Source organism: Sciurus vulgaris, assembly GCF_902686455.1.
Source record: "Sciurus vulgaris genome assembly, chromosome: 11".
Taxonomy (NCBI): Eukaryota; Metazoa; Chordata; class Mammalia; order Rodentia; family Sciuridae; genus Sciurus; species Sciurus vulgaris.
Genome location: NC_136472.1, coordinates 104,569,406 through 104,585,422, shown reverse-complemented (window position 1 = coordinate 104,585,422; position 16,017 = coordinate 104,569,406). Strand labels below are relative to the sequence as shown.

General features: G+C 34.1%; 1 protein-coding gene across 1 annotated transcript in view; it reads right to left on the bottom strand.

Annotated features, from left to right (window-relative positions):
* DDX10 (DEAD-box helicase 10) overlaps window positions 1–16,017 on the bottom strand; it is a 394,465-nt gene that overhangs the window by 29,434 nt on the left and 349,014 nt on the right. The window contains 1 exon segment of the mRNA XM_079101583.1: window positions 631–767. Coding sequence (XP_078957709.1) covers window positions 631–767 — 137 coding nt within the window.

The window sequence follows — 16,017 nt, the reverse complement described above, 5'->3', positions numbered from 1 at the left end:
CAAATGCTGAATAAGTAATACCCTTATCCAATTCATCACATTTATTTTTGGCATGGTGGTAAATAGATGAGAGCAAATGAATAGATTTTAAATTGAAAAAAATCATGTCAAGGATTATTTATATTGTTTTCTAATGTCTTATTTGTTATTTGATGTAAAACAAAATGTGAAAATATAATTCCTCCTTTAAAATTCAAAGGCAATTTTTAACAGCACCCTCAACAGAATCCTTTGACAATGAGTCAAAATAAAATCTGCCTCTGTTTGTACTTACTCTAATTTATTAAAGATGTAAGCATAAAGGATTCAGGAAAAGATGAGAAAAAAAGAATAGAAACAGAAAAAGAAAACAATTGATTATCACACCTTTACCTGTTAGCAGGAATTACAGAAATAATCTTTTTTAAAAACTCCTTTCTAAAATGCTCAGAAGTGTATGAGATATTTGTATCAGTCACCTACAGGTAAAATAAGAAACACTAACAGGGTTTTCAGGATATTAAAAGTAAAAAAAAAAAAAAAAAAACTCTTGGAATAATATTTTTTAAAATGTCTTTGGGATTAAAGGAGAATATTCATTAAAATGTGAGTATTAGGTACATACTTAATGATACCAATGGTAAAGCATACCTAATTTTATTTTCCATTTCTTCACTATCTGATTCTTCGGAGCTCCTGTATTTATCTGGATCTGGAAGTGTGCTCGGATCAAATCCATCATCATCATCATCACTCCAATCCAGAAAGGCTTCCTCTTCCTCTTTGGTCTGAGAAAACACAAGGAAAACTGTAATTTAAGAAGTCAGATGATGAATAATCAGGTTTTATCTCTAGACCCAAATAGATACCTTTCTAATTGACATCCTCAAATTAGAAGTCTTCTTTTCTGGTGAAGCCTTCTATATGACTTTCAGAACCATAGTCATTTGCAAACCCAAAGAAAATCTTTATTATTTCAAAAATAAAATAAGTTTCAGAGAGTATATCACTAAGTTCCTTAAATTCAATACAAGGGAAAATGATCAATTCTATTATTCTCATGTCTCTTGATTATCAAAGAAATAAAATTTGGTTTTAGTCCTTCTGTCCACACACATGTAAGCATTAAAAACACTAGGTGAAAACATTGAGGACCAGAGTGAGGGCACAGTAAGATTCATTGAATTCATGACAGTAGTTTGTCTTAAGAAACAACTGGCTCTGCAATAAGCTTATGTATAGCAAGGATTTTCTAAATTCAAATCCAAGTACAAACTCATTAGGAATACTAGGAAAAGGGGAGAAATACAGTGCAGCAATCAACTATGCAGGCCACTATAGAGATCCTCTAACACTTTTTTAACAGCTCTCCTTTGGTAACCCCTAAACATAACAAAAGGGGGGAAAAGTAAAGAAAGTAAAAATCTTGTTGGGATTTCAAAAGTCGCTATTTGCTTTCCTGTTCAAGTTCCCTGGTAGAAGTCAAAGATCTACAAACAAGTACAGAAGGGAAGGGCAAGAGAAGATTGCCATTAGAGGCAGCAAGCAGCACACCTATTGCATCTTGTACCATTTACTTGAAAATAAAGATACAAAAAAAAAAAAAGTTTGAAAGTTATACACTCAAGAACACTAATCTCCTGGGTTAAAAAGATATTTCCAATTTTCCAGTCTGCCGCTCTTCAAGGAATGTGCTGTCTGAAGGTGGAGGCAGAACAGACTCAAAACGGTTCTCAAATTTTTTGGTCTCAATATACCTTTAAACCTAAAATAACTGAGTATCCCAAAGAGCTTTTGTTCATGTAAGGAATATCTATTGACTTTTACTGTGTTAGAAATTAAAATTAAGAATTAAAGAATTAAAAATTCATTTAACAATGAACCTATTACATGTTAACATAAAAAGCATATTTTTATGAAAAAATGGCTGTAATTTTTAAAACTAAAGAATACCAATTTACACCTTTTTTAAGTCTCTAATGTCTGACTTAAAAGAAAATAGATTCATTCTCAAATCTACTTCTGCACTCAATTTTTGCAATACGTTATTCTGGTTGAGGTATAAGAATAAAATCCGGCCTCTCATGGGTAGTTGGGAAAGGGAAAAGTTCTTCAGATAACTGGTTAATCTTTTTTGATACCATAACAAACCCTAGTGAGTAATTTCTTCAAGAGAAGATGCAATGTGAAATCAGAAAAGCGCACCCATGAACTTTTCGTACTATATTACTCTAAACTCTATGGGCTTTGTACTTTGGATCTTTTAAATCAGCATATGATTTTCTAACATCATGCATTGGTCACTTGTAAAATTCTGGGTAGAATTATACAGATCCTCTTTATATGGATCTCCAAATGATGACAGGTTTCATTAAATTATAACATATATTCTTTTTTTAAAAAATCAATTTGTAACACCACAAAAGTCATTTTAAAAACTTCTGAAGTATTGGTAAGTTTTTGGTGCTTACAAGTTTTCCAAAGTTACATACTGCATTGGTGAATACAAGTTTTCCAAAAATTATTTTTTTTTCCTTCAGAGCTCATATTTTAACAGCAGCAACAAATGTTATCAGTTGTTCTTTTGAAGTAATAAGTAGCATTTTCCTCAACTTTAACATTTTTCTGTTTTTCTGGAATTCGAGCAGAAAACCTGAACATTCTAGGCAAAAATATAGGCCCAACATTCCAACACATTTGCTCAGGAACTGACTTCCTTAAAAACTCCTAAAGCACAAGAAGTAAAATTAAAAATCAACAAATGGGATGGTATCACATTAAAAAGTTTCCTCATAGCAAATGAAACAATCAAGAACATGAAGGAAGAGCCTATATAATGGGAGAAAAATCTTTGCTACATGCTCATCAGATAGGGCATCAATAATCAGGATATACAAAGAGCTTGAAAAACATAACACCAAAAAAAAAATCAGAAACAAACAAACAAACAAAAAAAACCCCAAATAAGCCAATCAATAAATGGGCAAAGGAACTAACCAGACACTTTTCAAAAGGAGAAATATGAATAGCCAACAAATATATGAAAAAATGTTCAACACCATTAGCAATTAAAGAAATGTAAATTAAAACTACACTAAGAGTTCATCCCACTACAGTTAGAATGACAATTATCAAGAATACAAGTAACAATGTTGGTGAGGATGTGGGGAAAAGAGTGCACTCATACATTGCTGATGGGATTGCAAATTAGTGCAACCACTATGGGAAAGCAGTATGGAGATTTCTTAGAAACCTTGGAATGGAATCATTTGACCCAGTTACTCCATTCCTCAGTATATACCCAAAGAATTTTAAGTCAGCATACCACAGTGACACAGTTACATCAATGTTTACAGCAGTGCAAGTCACAAAGCTGAGCTATGGAGCCAACCTAAGTGCCCTAAAATAGATGAATGGATACAGAAAAATTGGCATATATACACACAATGGAGTATTACTCAGCTATAAAGAGGAATGATTTTATGGCATTTGCTGGTAAATGGATAGTACTGAAGACTATCATGCCAAGTAAAAAAAGCCAGAACCGAAAGGTCAAAATTCAAATATTTTATCTGAATGTAGAATCTAATCCAAAATAAGGGGGGGGGGGGTTAAAAAAAAAGGAATAGGTCAGAGGAGTAGACAAAGGGGAATGAAGGAAAGGGCAGAGGGATGGGATGGGGAATAAATCTAACTTTCCTATGTACATATATGAATATACCACAATGAATCTCACCATCATCTACATCCATAAAATACTAATTTGAAGAAAAAAACTAAGTAAAATAGATCAGTAGAGCAGAGGGAAGGGAACAGGGAGGTCAGAGAAAGGAAGGGAACAGGAAGTACTTGGGACAGAATTAGAACCAATTATATTCCATGCTTTTATAATTATGTTATAATATATTCTATTGTCATGTTGCAACTAAAAGAAACCGATAAAAAAAAAGTACACTGGATTGGGACACTGGGAAAAAATAAACTCTAAAGTTATTGCAAGATATATTATACAATATATAATAAATATATATATAATAAAATATATAATAAAATCATATAAACAGACTCAAAAATTTCTGAAGTCTATGTTAAGGAATTCAGGTCTCTATTTTCTATAACTCGACAAATGCTTAATACAGAATCATTTTATTCTTACTAGTAACAACCAGCAGCTCAAAGATAAAGATATATTTTATGAGGAAAAAGAACCCTTCTTTTTTAGTTCACTTAGCAAATTTATTTTAGTAATTATACTTTTCAACTTTAGTATTTACAGGGTTTTTTAAAAAATAATTTTCACTTTTCAGAGATTACCTGTCCATTCATTGATACCAAATTTTCTTTAATTCTTTGAACATATTTTCCCTTACTTCTTTAAGTATATTTTTAAAACCTGCTTTGAAATCTTTGCTGAGGCTAAATAATCAGTTTTTACTGACTTTTTCTTGGAAATGGATAAATCTTTCCTGTTTAATTCCATGTCAATGTTTTTGTAGACAACTGGGCATTGTAGATAACACGTTACAGAAACATTATTTTCCTATTTTCTGAGGGTTGTTGAGTTTATATTCTAATATGCAGTTACCGTGCCCAGATTCAAACTCCAAACTAATCCACGGTATATAGCTACTTATCTCTGTTATGTTCTTATGACTTCAAACCATTGCTTTTTACCATGGGTTTTTATAGGTCTCTCCTAAGCCTGTAAAATATGGCACTTCATCAAGGATTTAGACAGAGCTGGTCTTATCTTGGCTTTTTTAGGATTTCCCCTAATTTCCAGCTGTTCTGCTGACCTTGAGATCTCTCTGTACTCTTAACACTTCAAGTAAATTACTTCTTTCATACTATGTTAATACCTAATACCATTTAATATAGCCTTTTAGCACTAATGATAAAGTGAGAGATCTTCATATAATAGGAGAAACAAATTACATGTTGAAACTTGGTATAGTATTTCAGTTGATATTCCAGTGTAAACAGTTCTCTGTAGAAAAAAAGTAGTTTGTTTGGAATGAAAATTTACTGGTTAGTGGGTAAAATATTATTTGGTTTTATGTTCCTATGCCTCTTGTCATCAACCATATTCAGTCCTTGCTATTTCCTGACCTGTTAGATGACTGTACTGTTGATGACACACCACATTGTCTAAGGTGCATATGGTCACTGATGATAATGACAAATGAATTTAAAGTCACAATCATTCTTTTCAGAAACAAATTTCAAACTAATAATATTGTACAGAGGTAGAACAAAAGACATTTTGATCAACCTTTTTTCTTGTCTTTTGACCTATTCTTTGAATGGTTGGAAATGCATAACTAAAAAATGTGTAAAACCTGTATTTGGAAATTATATTGTAACTTATCAAGCCTTTATCTAAACACACACATACACACACACAAACACACAAAATCACCTATGACAAAATAAAGCATATACCACAGTTTCTTTATCCATTCATCAATTGACGGGCATCTTGGTTGGTTCCACAATCTAGCTATTGTGAATTGAGCTGCTATGAACATTGATGTGGCTGCATCACTGTAGTATGCTGATTTTGAAGTCCTTTTGATTTTGAAGCAAGGAGTGGGATAGCTGGGTCAAATGGTGGTTCCATTCCAAGTTTTCAGAGGAATCTCCATATTGCTTTCCAGAGTGGCTGTACCAATTTGCAACTCCTCCATCAATGTATGAGTGTGCCTTTTTTACCACATCCACACCAACACTTATTGCTTGTGTTCTTGATAATAGCCATTCTAATTTGAGTTAGATGAAATCTTAGGTTGGTTTTAATTTTAATTTCTCTAATTACTAGAGATGATGAGCACTTTTTCATGTATTTGTTGATCACCTGTATATCTTCTGTGAAGTGCCTGCCCAGTTCCTTAGCCCATTTATTAATTGGGTTCTTTGTATTTTTTGGTGGATAAAGAAACTGTGGTATATATACATAATGGAATATTACTCAGTCATAAATAAGAATAAAATTTTGGCATTTGCTGATAAATGGGTGGAGTTGGAGAATATCATGCTAAGTGAAACAAGCCAAGCCCCAAAACCAAAGATCACATGTTTTCTTTGGTAAGTAGATGATTTTACCTAATGTGGGGGACAAGAGAAGAATGGAGGAACTTTGGATTTCTTTTTATTGTAATTAAAAAATCATAAATTTACATAGGGCAATGTTGTTTAATTCATTCTGTTATTTTTTTCCCTTCCCCCCCTCCCACCCCTCTTTTCCCTCTATACATTCCTTTCTTCCTTCATTCTTACCACCCTCCTTATCCCTAACCCTAAACCTAACCCTAACCCTAATGCTAACCCCTCCTACCACCCCCCCCCCTTATATGTCCTCATCCACTTATCAGCGAGATCATTCGTCCTTTAGTTTTTTGAGATTGGCTTATCTCACTTAGCATGATATTCTCCAATTTCATCCATTTGCCCGCAAATGCCATCATTTTATCATTCTTCATGGCGGAGTAATATTCCATTGTATATATATGCCACAGTTTCTTTATCCATTCATCAACTGAAGGGCATCTGGGTTGGTTCCACAATCTGGCTATAGTGAATTGAGCAGCTATGAACATTGATGTGGCTGTATCTCTGTAGTATGCTGATTTTAAGTCCTTTGGGTATAGGCCAAGGAGTGGGATAGCTGGGTCAAATGGTGGTTCCATTCCAAGCTTTCTGAGGAATCTCCATACTGCTTTCCAGAGTGGCTGCACTAGTTTGCAACTCCACCAGCAATGTATGAGTGTACCTTTTTCCCCACATCCTCGCCAACACCTATTGTTGCTTGTGTTCTTGATAATCGCCATTCTACTTGGGGTGAGATGGAATCTTAGGGTAGTTTTGATTTGCATTTCTCTTATTACTAGAGATGTTGAACATTTTTTCATATATCTGTTGATTGCTTGTACATCTTCTTCTGTGAAGTGTCTATTCATTTCCTTAGCCCATTTGTTGATTGGATTATTTGTATTCTTGGTATAGAGTTTTTTGAGTTCTTTATAGATTCGGGATATTAGCGCTCTATCTGAAGTATGAGTGGCAAAGATATTCTTCCACTCTGTAGGCTCTCTCTTCACATTACTGATAGTTTCCTTTGCTGAGAGAAAGCTTTTTAGTTTGAATCTATCCCAGTGGTTGATTCTTGCTTTTATTTCTTGTGCTATGGGAGTCCTGTTAAGGAAGTCTGATCCTAAGCCAACAAGTTGAAGGTTTGGACCTGCTTTTTCTTCTATAAGATGCAGGGTCTCTCGTCTGATCCCGAGGTCCTTGATCCATTTTGAGTTGAGTTTTGTGCAGGCTGAGAGATAGGGGTTTAATTTTATTCTGTTGCATATCGTTTTCCAGTTTTCCCAGCACCATTTGTTGAAGAGGCTATCTTTTCTCCATTGCATATTTTTGGCACCTTTGTCTAGTATGAGAAAATTGTATTTATTTGGGTTTGTATCCGTGTCGTCTATTCTGTACCATTGATCTACCTGTCTATTTTGGTACCAATACCATGCCGTTTTTGTTACTATTGCTTTGTAATGAGTTGAAGATCTGGTATTGCAATACCCCCTGCTTCGCTCTTTCTACTGAGGATTGCTTTAGCTATTCTGGGTTTCTTATTCTTCCAGATGAATTTCATAATTGCTTGCTCTATTTCTGTAAGGTACATCATTGGGATTTTAATTGGAATTGGAACTTTGGATTGAGTAGAGGGAAATGGGGCAGGAGAGGTGGGGGAAGGAAAGATAGTGGACTGAGATAGACATTATTACCTATGTACATGTATGATTACATGACTGGTGTGAATCTACATTGTGTACAACCATACAAATGAAAAGTTGTACCCCATTTGTGTATAATGAATCAAAAAACAATCTGTAAAAAAATTTTAAAAATAAAAATATTAAAAAAACAAAGCATAAATAACAGTCACAAAGTGAATAGAGTATCACCATAATGAAAAAATTCTGGAGAAAAGTACTATGTCTTTCTTGTGAGGTCTAATTTAGATGCTCTTGCTAGCCATATTCATCAGTAAAGAAAATGCACATTGTAGTTGCTCTTTCTCTGTGATTTCATGAATCATTTAAAAGATAAGTTACAAATATAGCACCATCCTCAATTTTATCTCCTTTTAGGCTCATTTTCATAAGAGACAACACAAATACTTTCTGATACATCTAACAATTCACAAATGATTGTAAAATGCCATTGTGTTAGGATAACATAATCATAAATTCTGCTCTAAGTAAATGGAACCATTTAAGTATTTTAGCAAGGGAGTAATTACCTAAATTATCACTCTAGAGATGCAGCAATGGGAAGGATGGTTGAAAGGTTTAAGATCTGAAGGAAGACATCAGTTTTAAAACTAAGAATTCAGGTAAGACACGACAGATTCAGAAGAAAGTGGCAATGAAGATGGAGAAGGGCAGACATGAGAGATATTAAGGAAATAATCAGCTAGACTCTGGACTATGTGGGCATCACAACAGACAATGTTAGTGCCCTCCTCTTGGAATTCCTATGCTGATATCCTAATCCTAATGTGATAATCATGAGGGCAGAGACCTGATCAATGGGGTTAGTGCACTTAAGGAGGAGAAAGAGAACTAGCTAGATATCTTTCTACCATTTGAGGACATAGCAAAAAGACAGCTATTTGCAAACCAGAAAGTGGGTCTTGAACAGAAACTTGATCTACTGGCACCTTGACACTGGACTTCCAGTCTCTAAACTGTGAGAGATACTTTTTAAAATTACCAATCTGTGGTAATTTAACACAGCAGCCTCAAATGACTAAGACAGGAACATAATGCATTTAAAAGAATCAATAAGCACAGAAACATAGTTGCACATATCAGATTCATAAGTAAATATAAATTCTTAAATATGGCCTAACAAAGCAGTTTAGTAAATACTGTGAAGATGACTTACAAACATGCTATGATCCGAATGCTAATGTTCCTCCAAAATACATCTGTTGAAAGTTAATGCCGATGGTGATGGTATGAAGAGCTGGGGTTTTGGGGTAGGTGATCAGGTCATAAGAATAGAGCCTTCACAAATGGAATTAGTGATCTTATTAAAAGAGGTCCCAGGGAACTAGTTCATCCCTTTCCCTACGTGAGGACACAGCAAACAGACACTACCTATGAAGTAGAGAACAAGCCCTCACCAGGCACCTTGATCTTGAACCTTAGAGTTTGATCAATAAATTTTAATTCTTTATAAATTACCTATTTTGTGATAGCAGTCCAAACAGATTAAGAAATAAATGGCTACATTCAACAAATATTTACTCAACTGCTATTATTTGGGCCAGACACACCTTCTAGATTCTAGGGATGCAGCAGAGAACAAGAATGTCCCTGTCCTGATAATAATGTGTTGTTCTAGGATAGTTACCCACAAAAGCATTAAAATGAAAATCAGGTTCTGGTTCTTCTGGGAGGCAGCCAATTAACAGAGAGTCAACTCCATGGTCCCTGATAAATGCCTACATTTGATGGCAATCTTCAACTTATGGACCACTTAAAATGTGGCTGACTGATTACGGATCCTGGCTATCAACATTCCTCTTTCTCTTCAGCTATTTGCAGATGGGAAGCTGCAACCAATGCTCCCCATTCCCATCCGTACTCACACTCCTTTGTTAAGACCCTGGTAGGGACAGTTGGTGACCCACATAAAGTGATCAGGGATACCTGTATGAACTGACTGTTCATGAAATAGGACCTCTGGGGAAATGATTTCACATAAAACAGGAATAAGTTTCTCTAAAACAGTCATTTGGAAGACTCCAAGCAAAGCAGATGAAAATAACCACAAAAGAAATGTTACCTGGCTAGCTTCTATTTTTTTTTTTTTTTTTTTTGATAATTGAAAGAAACACAGATAAGTAGCATTACCAAGTGCTCTCACATATATTATCACATTTGATACAAACACTGTGAAAGAGAAAATATTGATTGCATTTTCAAAATTAAACTGTGATTCACATGATTACTTAATTGAAGTTATGCAAAACTGGACATAAACTAGGTTTTCTCCTATCTTACCCTGAATCTCAAATTTCACCATTTATGCTTTGCATTTGCTACATGTATAATGTTTTTCCAGTACAAGCATACTTTATAAGCATCATAAAACACATGGGTACTTCCTGTGTTGCCTTGTATGTTTTCATCTTTACTTTCATTACATTTGTTTCTCAAGCCTCTATTTTCTCTTGCCTAGAATATCACACCAACTGCCTAATGAGTGTCCCTGCAAATAGTCTCTTCATTTTGATCACCAATTCTATATAGGAAATTTTTTAATATAAATATCAATTCTGATATCTATCATCTGCTTGCAGTGTATAACCTCTTTATACCCGAGTCTTCATACATGCTCTTTCTCTACTAGAACATTCTTTTGTTGCCTCTTGTCTGTGATATCTCTTCTTCACTAAGTCTTCAATCTCCTGACACTAAAAGAGTACCAACAATTTGACTCAATTCTAACACTAATTACAAAGTTAGCATAGATCCCACAGGTCAAGAGTTCAGTCCCCCAATACTGCTAGTACTTTAGTTACCAGCTACAAATGGAGGCCCCAAGCTACTTATACTTCCTCCTGGCTGGCTACAAATTCAAGGGTTCTCACAACTCTCAACTCAGATTTCATAATTCTTTAGAACTACTCACAGAACTGAGGAAAGCACTTTACTTTTAGACACTAGTAAAGACACAAGTGATGTGGAGAATAAGATATGGATAGGGGCTGGGTACACAGGCTCAGTGAGAAAGCAATTGTCTAGCATGCACAAAGCCCTGGAATCAACCCTACCATCCCAAGAGGAAAAAAGCATGTAGCTTGCTGGTAAAGTGTTTGCAAAGCATGCAAAAGATTCTGAATTCAATAGCTTCTACCATACTGCTCTGCAAAAAATGGGGTGGGGTAAATAGCTTCCATGGCTTTTCTGGGTGGGGCCACATTCCCTACACATGCATGTGTCTACCAATACAGAAGTTCTCTGAATCTTCGTATTCCAGGATTTTTATAATCTTCTTCCAGTTGTTCCTCTACCTCCTGTGAGGTGGGGCTAAAAGTTCTCATCATCAAATCACGAGTTTAGTTTGTCTGGTAATGAGTTCCCATCCTGAAGTTATCTAGGGATCCCACGCTGAGTCACTTCATTAGCACAAATTCAAGTATGCTCCGTAGGGGCTCCTCATGAGTAAAAAGAGACACTACTATTACTCAATAAACTTCAAGGGCTTTATGGAGCTTTGTGCCAGGGACCTAGACAAAGACCAGAGTTTTACAGTTTTGGTGCTTCATCCAGGGTCAATTCATTATTTGTGTGATGTCTATATTTTTTACTACAGTCAGTTCTATATGAATAGAGGCAATGCCCAGTTATGGTTCACAGCTGTAGTCAATGAAAAGCACAATGTTGGAGTTGGAGGAGTAGAGGAATAAAACTGACCAAATTATACTGTTATATCATGTGATGTACAAATATGGAACAATGAATCCAATTATTATGCATACTTTTAATATACCAATAAAAAGTCCATAAAAAGCATAATGCAGGCTCTAAATAAATAGTTAAGAAACTAGTATTTAGTGTGAAACTGTTAAAGTGGGATACATGTTACCAATAATGAAATTGTTATAATCCATTAGAATTGCTACAATCTATATGGTCATATATAACATCTTACAAAAATAAATTTACTTCTCTCTGATGAAATAACTTGAAAAATAATGTATAAATATTTTTTCTTTAAATATATTAAATAATGAGCATGCAAATAGTCATCATTATTGATATAGATTAAACATTAAGTTAAAAAGTCACCAATTTAGTTCTACCTGTATGGTTTTATGGTAATTTTCAAATATTCAATTTCTTTGATTTCTCTAAGAAAGAGAAATTTATTTCTCAACAATAAAATGAAAATAATTTGTGGTATTTAGATAATAAATAAGAAAATTTGGCAAGATTTTAATTAATTGCAGGTTATTAGAAAATATGCAATAAACACCTTAATGGGAAAAATTAAAAGTCAATAAAGAACAATGAAAGTATAATAATGCTTAAAGTAAAATAAGTTATATTTAAAACATCCCTCTGGAGGATAATACAAAAAAACTTAAAGAATCTGCACACACTGAGGAGTTATTTATGCCACAGTTTAGTTATTTCTGTACATATGGATTTATATATTTTTTAAAAAGTTCTTGATGCTAACATTAAAAAACTGTATAAACTACAAGCATTCCCTTCAGCTTTTTAACTATAACCATTTTAATGCTTGGTATATATAGCCTATCATGGGGTATGCAAAAATTCCTTTGAAAATTTAAAATTTTAGAATAGAGTATTATATAAACTTTCTTTGGAAGATAAAGGGGGGAAACCGAATTAAGACTTCTATAACAAGTTCACAAATGACTAAAACAGACTAGTATTTTTCTTGCAATTTAATGAGAAATCACAACTTAACAAACCCATTTAAAACATTTCTCATAGATGAAAAGTTCTAACTTCCATTCCTCAATAAATTTATCATCCTGGGTGTTCCTACCACTGGTCTTGGATGAAAAATGGAGTTCCAAATGCCAGAATGAGACAAGAATAAAGAATTTGTACTACTTTGTTCATATGACAGTCATTGCACAAAACTATCCTCAGTCACATCAATGGTATGAAATGATTTTATTCTTGTTTTCGTGGTATAATCTAAAATGGTTTATACAAAAAACTCTCTCCCCTTATTTATGGTTTCAGTTACTCACAGTTAACTATAGTCCAAAAATATGAAATGGGACACTCCAGAAATAGTTCACAAGTTTTAAGTTAAACACTGAGTAGTGTGATGAAATGATACCACCTTGCTCCTTCCAGTCAAGGATATAAATCACCCCTTTGTCCAGTGTATCCATGCTGTATATACTACATGTCCCTTGTCACTAAGTAATCCCCTTAATAATCTGATCCAGTGGTATGGCAATGCTGCATTTGAGTAAACCTTATTTTACTGAATAATGATCCCAAAGAGCAAGAATAGTGATGCTGGCAAGGATATTTTAGAGAAGCCACAAAGTGGTTCCTTTAAGTGAGAAGGTGAAAATACAATAAGATTATTTTGAAAGGGAGCAAAAGAGAAAAAGTGAGCATGCAACCACATTCACATAACTTCTACTATCATGTATTGCTATAATTTTCTATTATGAGGTATTGTTGTTAATCTCTTATTGAATCTACTTTCTAAATTAAACTTTATCATATGTGTGTATGTATAGGAAAAACATAGTATATGTAAGTTCAGTATTATCCATGGCTTTAGGCATCCATGGGGAATTCTTGGAAAATATCACTTTCAGATATGAGGGAACTACTGTAACTTAATTTTTATAATGCCAAGTAACATTTAATAGAATTCTATAACAATCTTCCAAACTGCATCTTACTACTTAAAAATGTTACTGAATTTAACATCCATTATCTTTTCTTTGACTATGAACTACTGAGGCACTTGTTCACATATTATACTGAGAGAATATACACACTCTCTGCTCCTCATCAAACAGCTATGCAACTGTGTTTATGCTGTAACAAGGAAGGTCACACTTAATTCACATCTTGGTTGAAATCACTCAGCACTAGCATTTAAATGGAACGTGTGTAAGTAGAGAACTCAGCATTAAGACAAACTTAGAGAGGAATTTCAGAACTTATAGTTCTGAAAAGCAATGACATAACTTGAACCTCATTCACATTTACAGTTACTTACTACTTGCCCTGGTATTTACACATGTCCTTCTACCTCTTCCCTTACGATGAGGTCAAGACTGTATATATCTGCTATAGGTCATCACCAATTGAGAGTCTCTAAAATCCCTGGCCCATAGAATTCAAAAGGCTGTATTTTACAGAGGCAGTATTCTGGTGGTGGTATTGGAGTACCCTAAAGAAATTAGGTTTCCAAGAATGACAACTCTTGAGCCCTGTATCCTTGAACAGAGGAGTCCCATTTGTAATTCTCATAGATGCCACCAAAACCAGTACAATGCCTGTTGTTTTATAATACCCGTTGGTTATCTCATTTTACTCCCCAGACTAGTGGCTGACTGTAGCAAGCCAAATTATACTCAAAATCTTTTCTTGATCTTAGATCCTCTCTGTGAGCCTCCAACACTCTGTAGATACTTCTGTAGCACTAACCAGAGCACAACTGTATTTCCTCCCTTACTAAACTGTACAAACAGTGCCCCAATTGTTAAGAACCAGAATTATTCAACCTGGGCTTAAATCCCAGCTCTACCACTTTCCATTTGGGTGAGCTTGGACAAGAGAGATTCTTAATCTTTCTCACATTCAACTTTTTCACTTATAAAATGGGGATAATCCATCAGCCTCAGAGGATTACTGTGAGGATGAAAAGAAAATACAGTGAAGCACATAGCACGTAGTAGGAATTCAAAATATGCTAGATAGTAACACTTCCATATCCATTCCTCCAGAATTTAGCAATGTCTGATAGCAAATAGAACAAAAAGAGTTAAAACATTCAATTTCTTAAGAGACCCCACTATGTAATTTTCTTTAATTTTTCTGAGTAATTTGTTGCCCTGAACATGGCTGCTTGTTAGTTATTATTAGTGAGGAAATAAGTTCAAAATCTAAATACAGAGAATTACCTTTATCACTGTCTTGTACTCCATTCAGCACACATATAAACAAAATAACCTTTAAGAACTTATCTAATTTTTAGTTATTTATTTCTATTTAGTACTTTTGAAAATTCTTCCCATATTGTATGAATTAAAATTAAAATGTTAACATTCTATATTTCAAAAATTTCATGAGGAAACATTTTAAAATTTATGATAAACTATTTCCAATCTGGAAAACAAGTAAAGATTACAAAGAAATTAAGACAATTTTATATAAGAGTGAAGTCCTCAAAAAACATTTTGTTCTCAATAACCAAATTTTGAAATGACTAGGCGTGCACTAATTTTTCAGTTTTGAAATTTAAAATAAAAATTCTGATTGCTATAACCCAACCATTCTCAATAGAGATGTACTTATTTTTAAAATTTTTGTTTTAATTAATTATGCATGACAGCAGAATGCATTTTGATTTATTGTACATGAATGGAGTACAAGTATTAATTTCTCTGCTTGTACATGATGTAGAGTCCATACCATTTGTTCGATCATACAAGTACTTAGGTTAATAATGTCAAACTCATTCCATCATCTCTCCCACCCCTTGTCCCCTTCCCATCTCTCACTCCCCTCTGCCCAATCCAAAGTTCCTCCATTTATTCCCCGCCTCCATTATAGATCAGCATGCACATATCAGAGAAAACAATTAGCCTTTGGTTTTGGGGGATTGGCTTATTTTGCTTAGCATGGTATTTTCTAACTCCATCCATTTACCTGCAAATGCCATAATTTTATTCTCCTTTAAGGCTGAGTAATATTCCATTGTGTATATATGCCACAGTTTCTTGATCCACTCATCTACTAAAGGGCATCTAGGTTGGTTCCATAGTTTAGTTGTTGTGAACTGAGCTGCTATAAACATTGATGAGGCTGTATCACTGTAGTATGCAGATTTTAAGCCCTTTGGGTATAGGCCAAGGAGAGGGACAGCTGGGTCAAATGGTGGTTCCATTCCAAGTTTTCTAAGGAATCTCCACACTGCTTTCCAGAGTGGTTGCACTAATTTGCAGTTCCACCAGCAATGTATGAATGAAGATGTACTGATTTTTGAGATTTATCCAAGTTATAAATACCAGTTGCAAAATTAAAGAAGAATTAATATTTTTTCTGAGTTATTAATACAAAAGTGTTAGTGATATTATTAAATGCAACTGTTAAAAATGAGCATTTATTTATTAAGGCAAATGTGTCAAGTGGTAAATGGAAGAGCAGTGCTGAGAAATTACTATTATTCTATCAAAATACTTAATTTGAATAAGCTGATCCTTTTGCTTTTCAATAATAGTGTAATACTAAT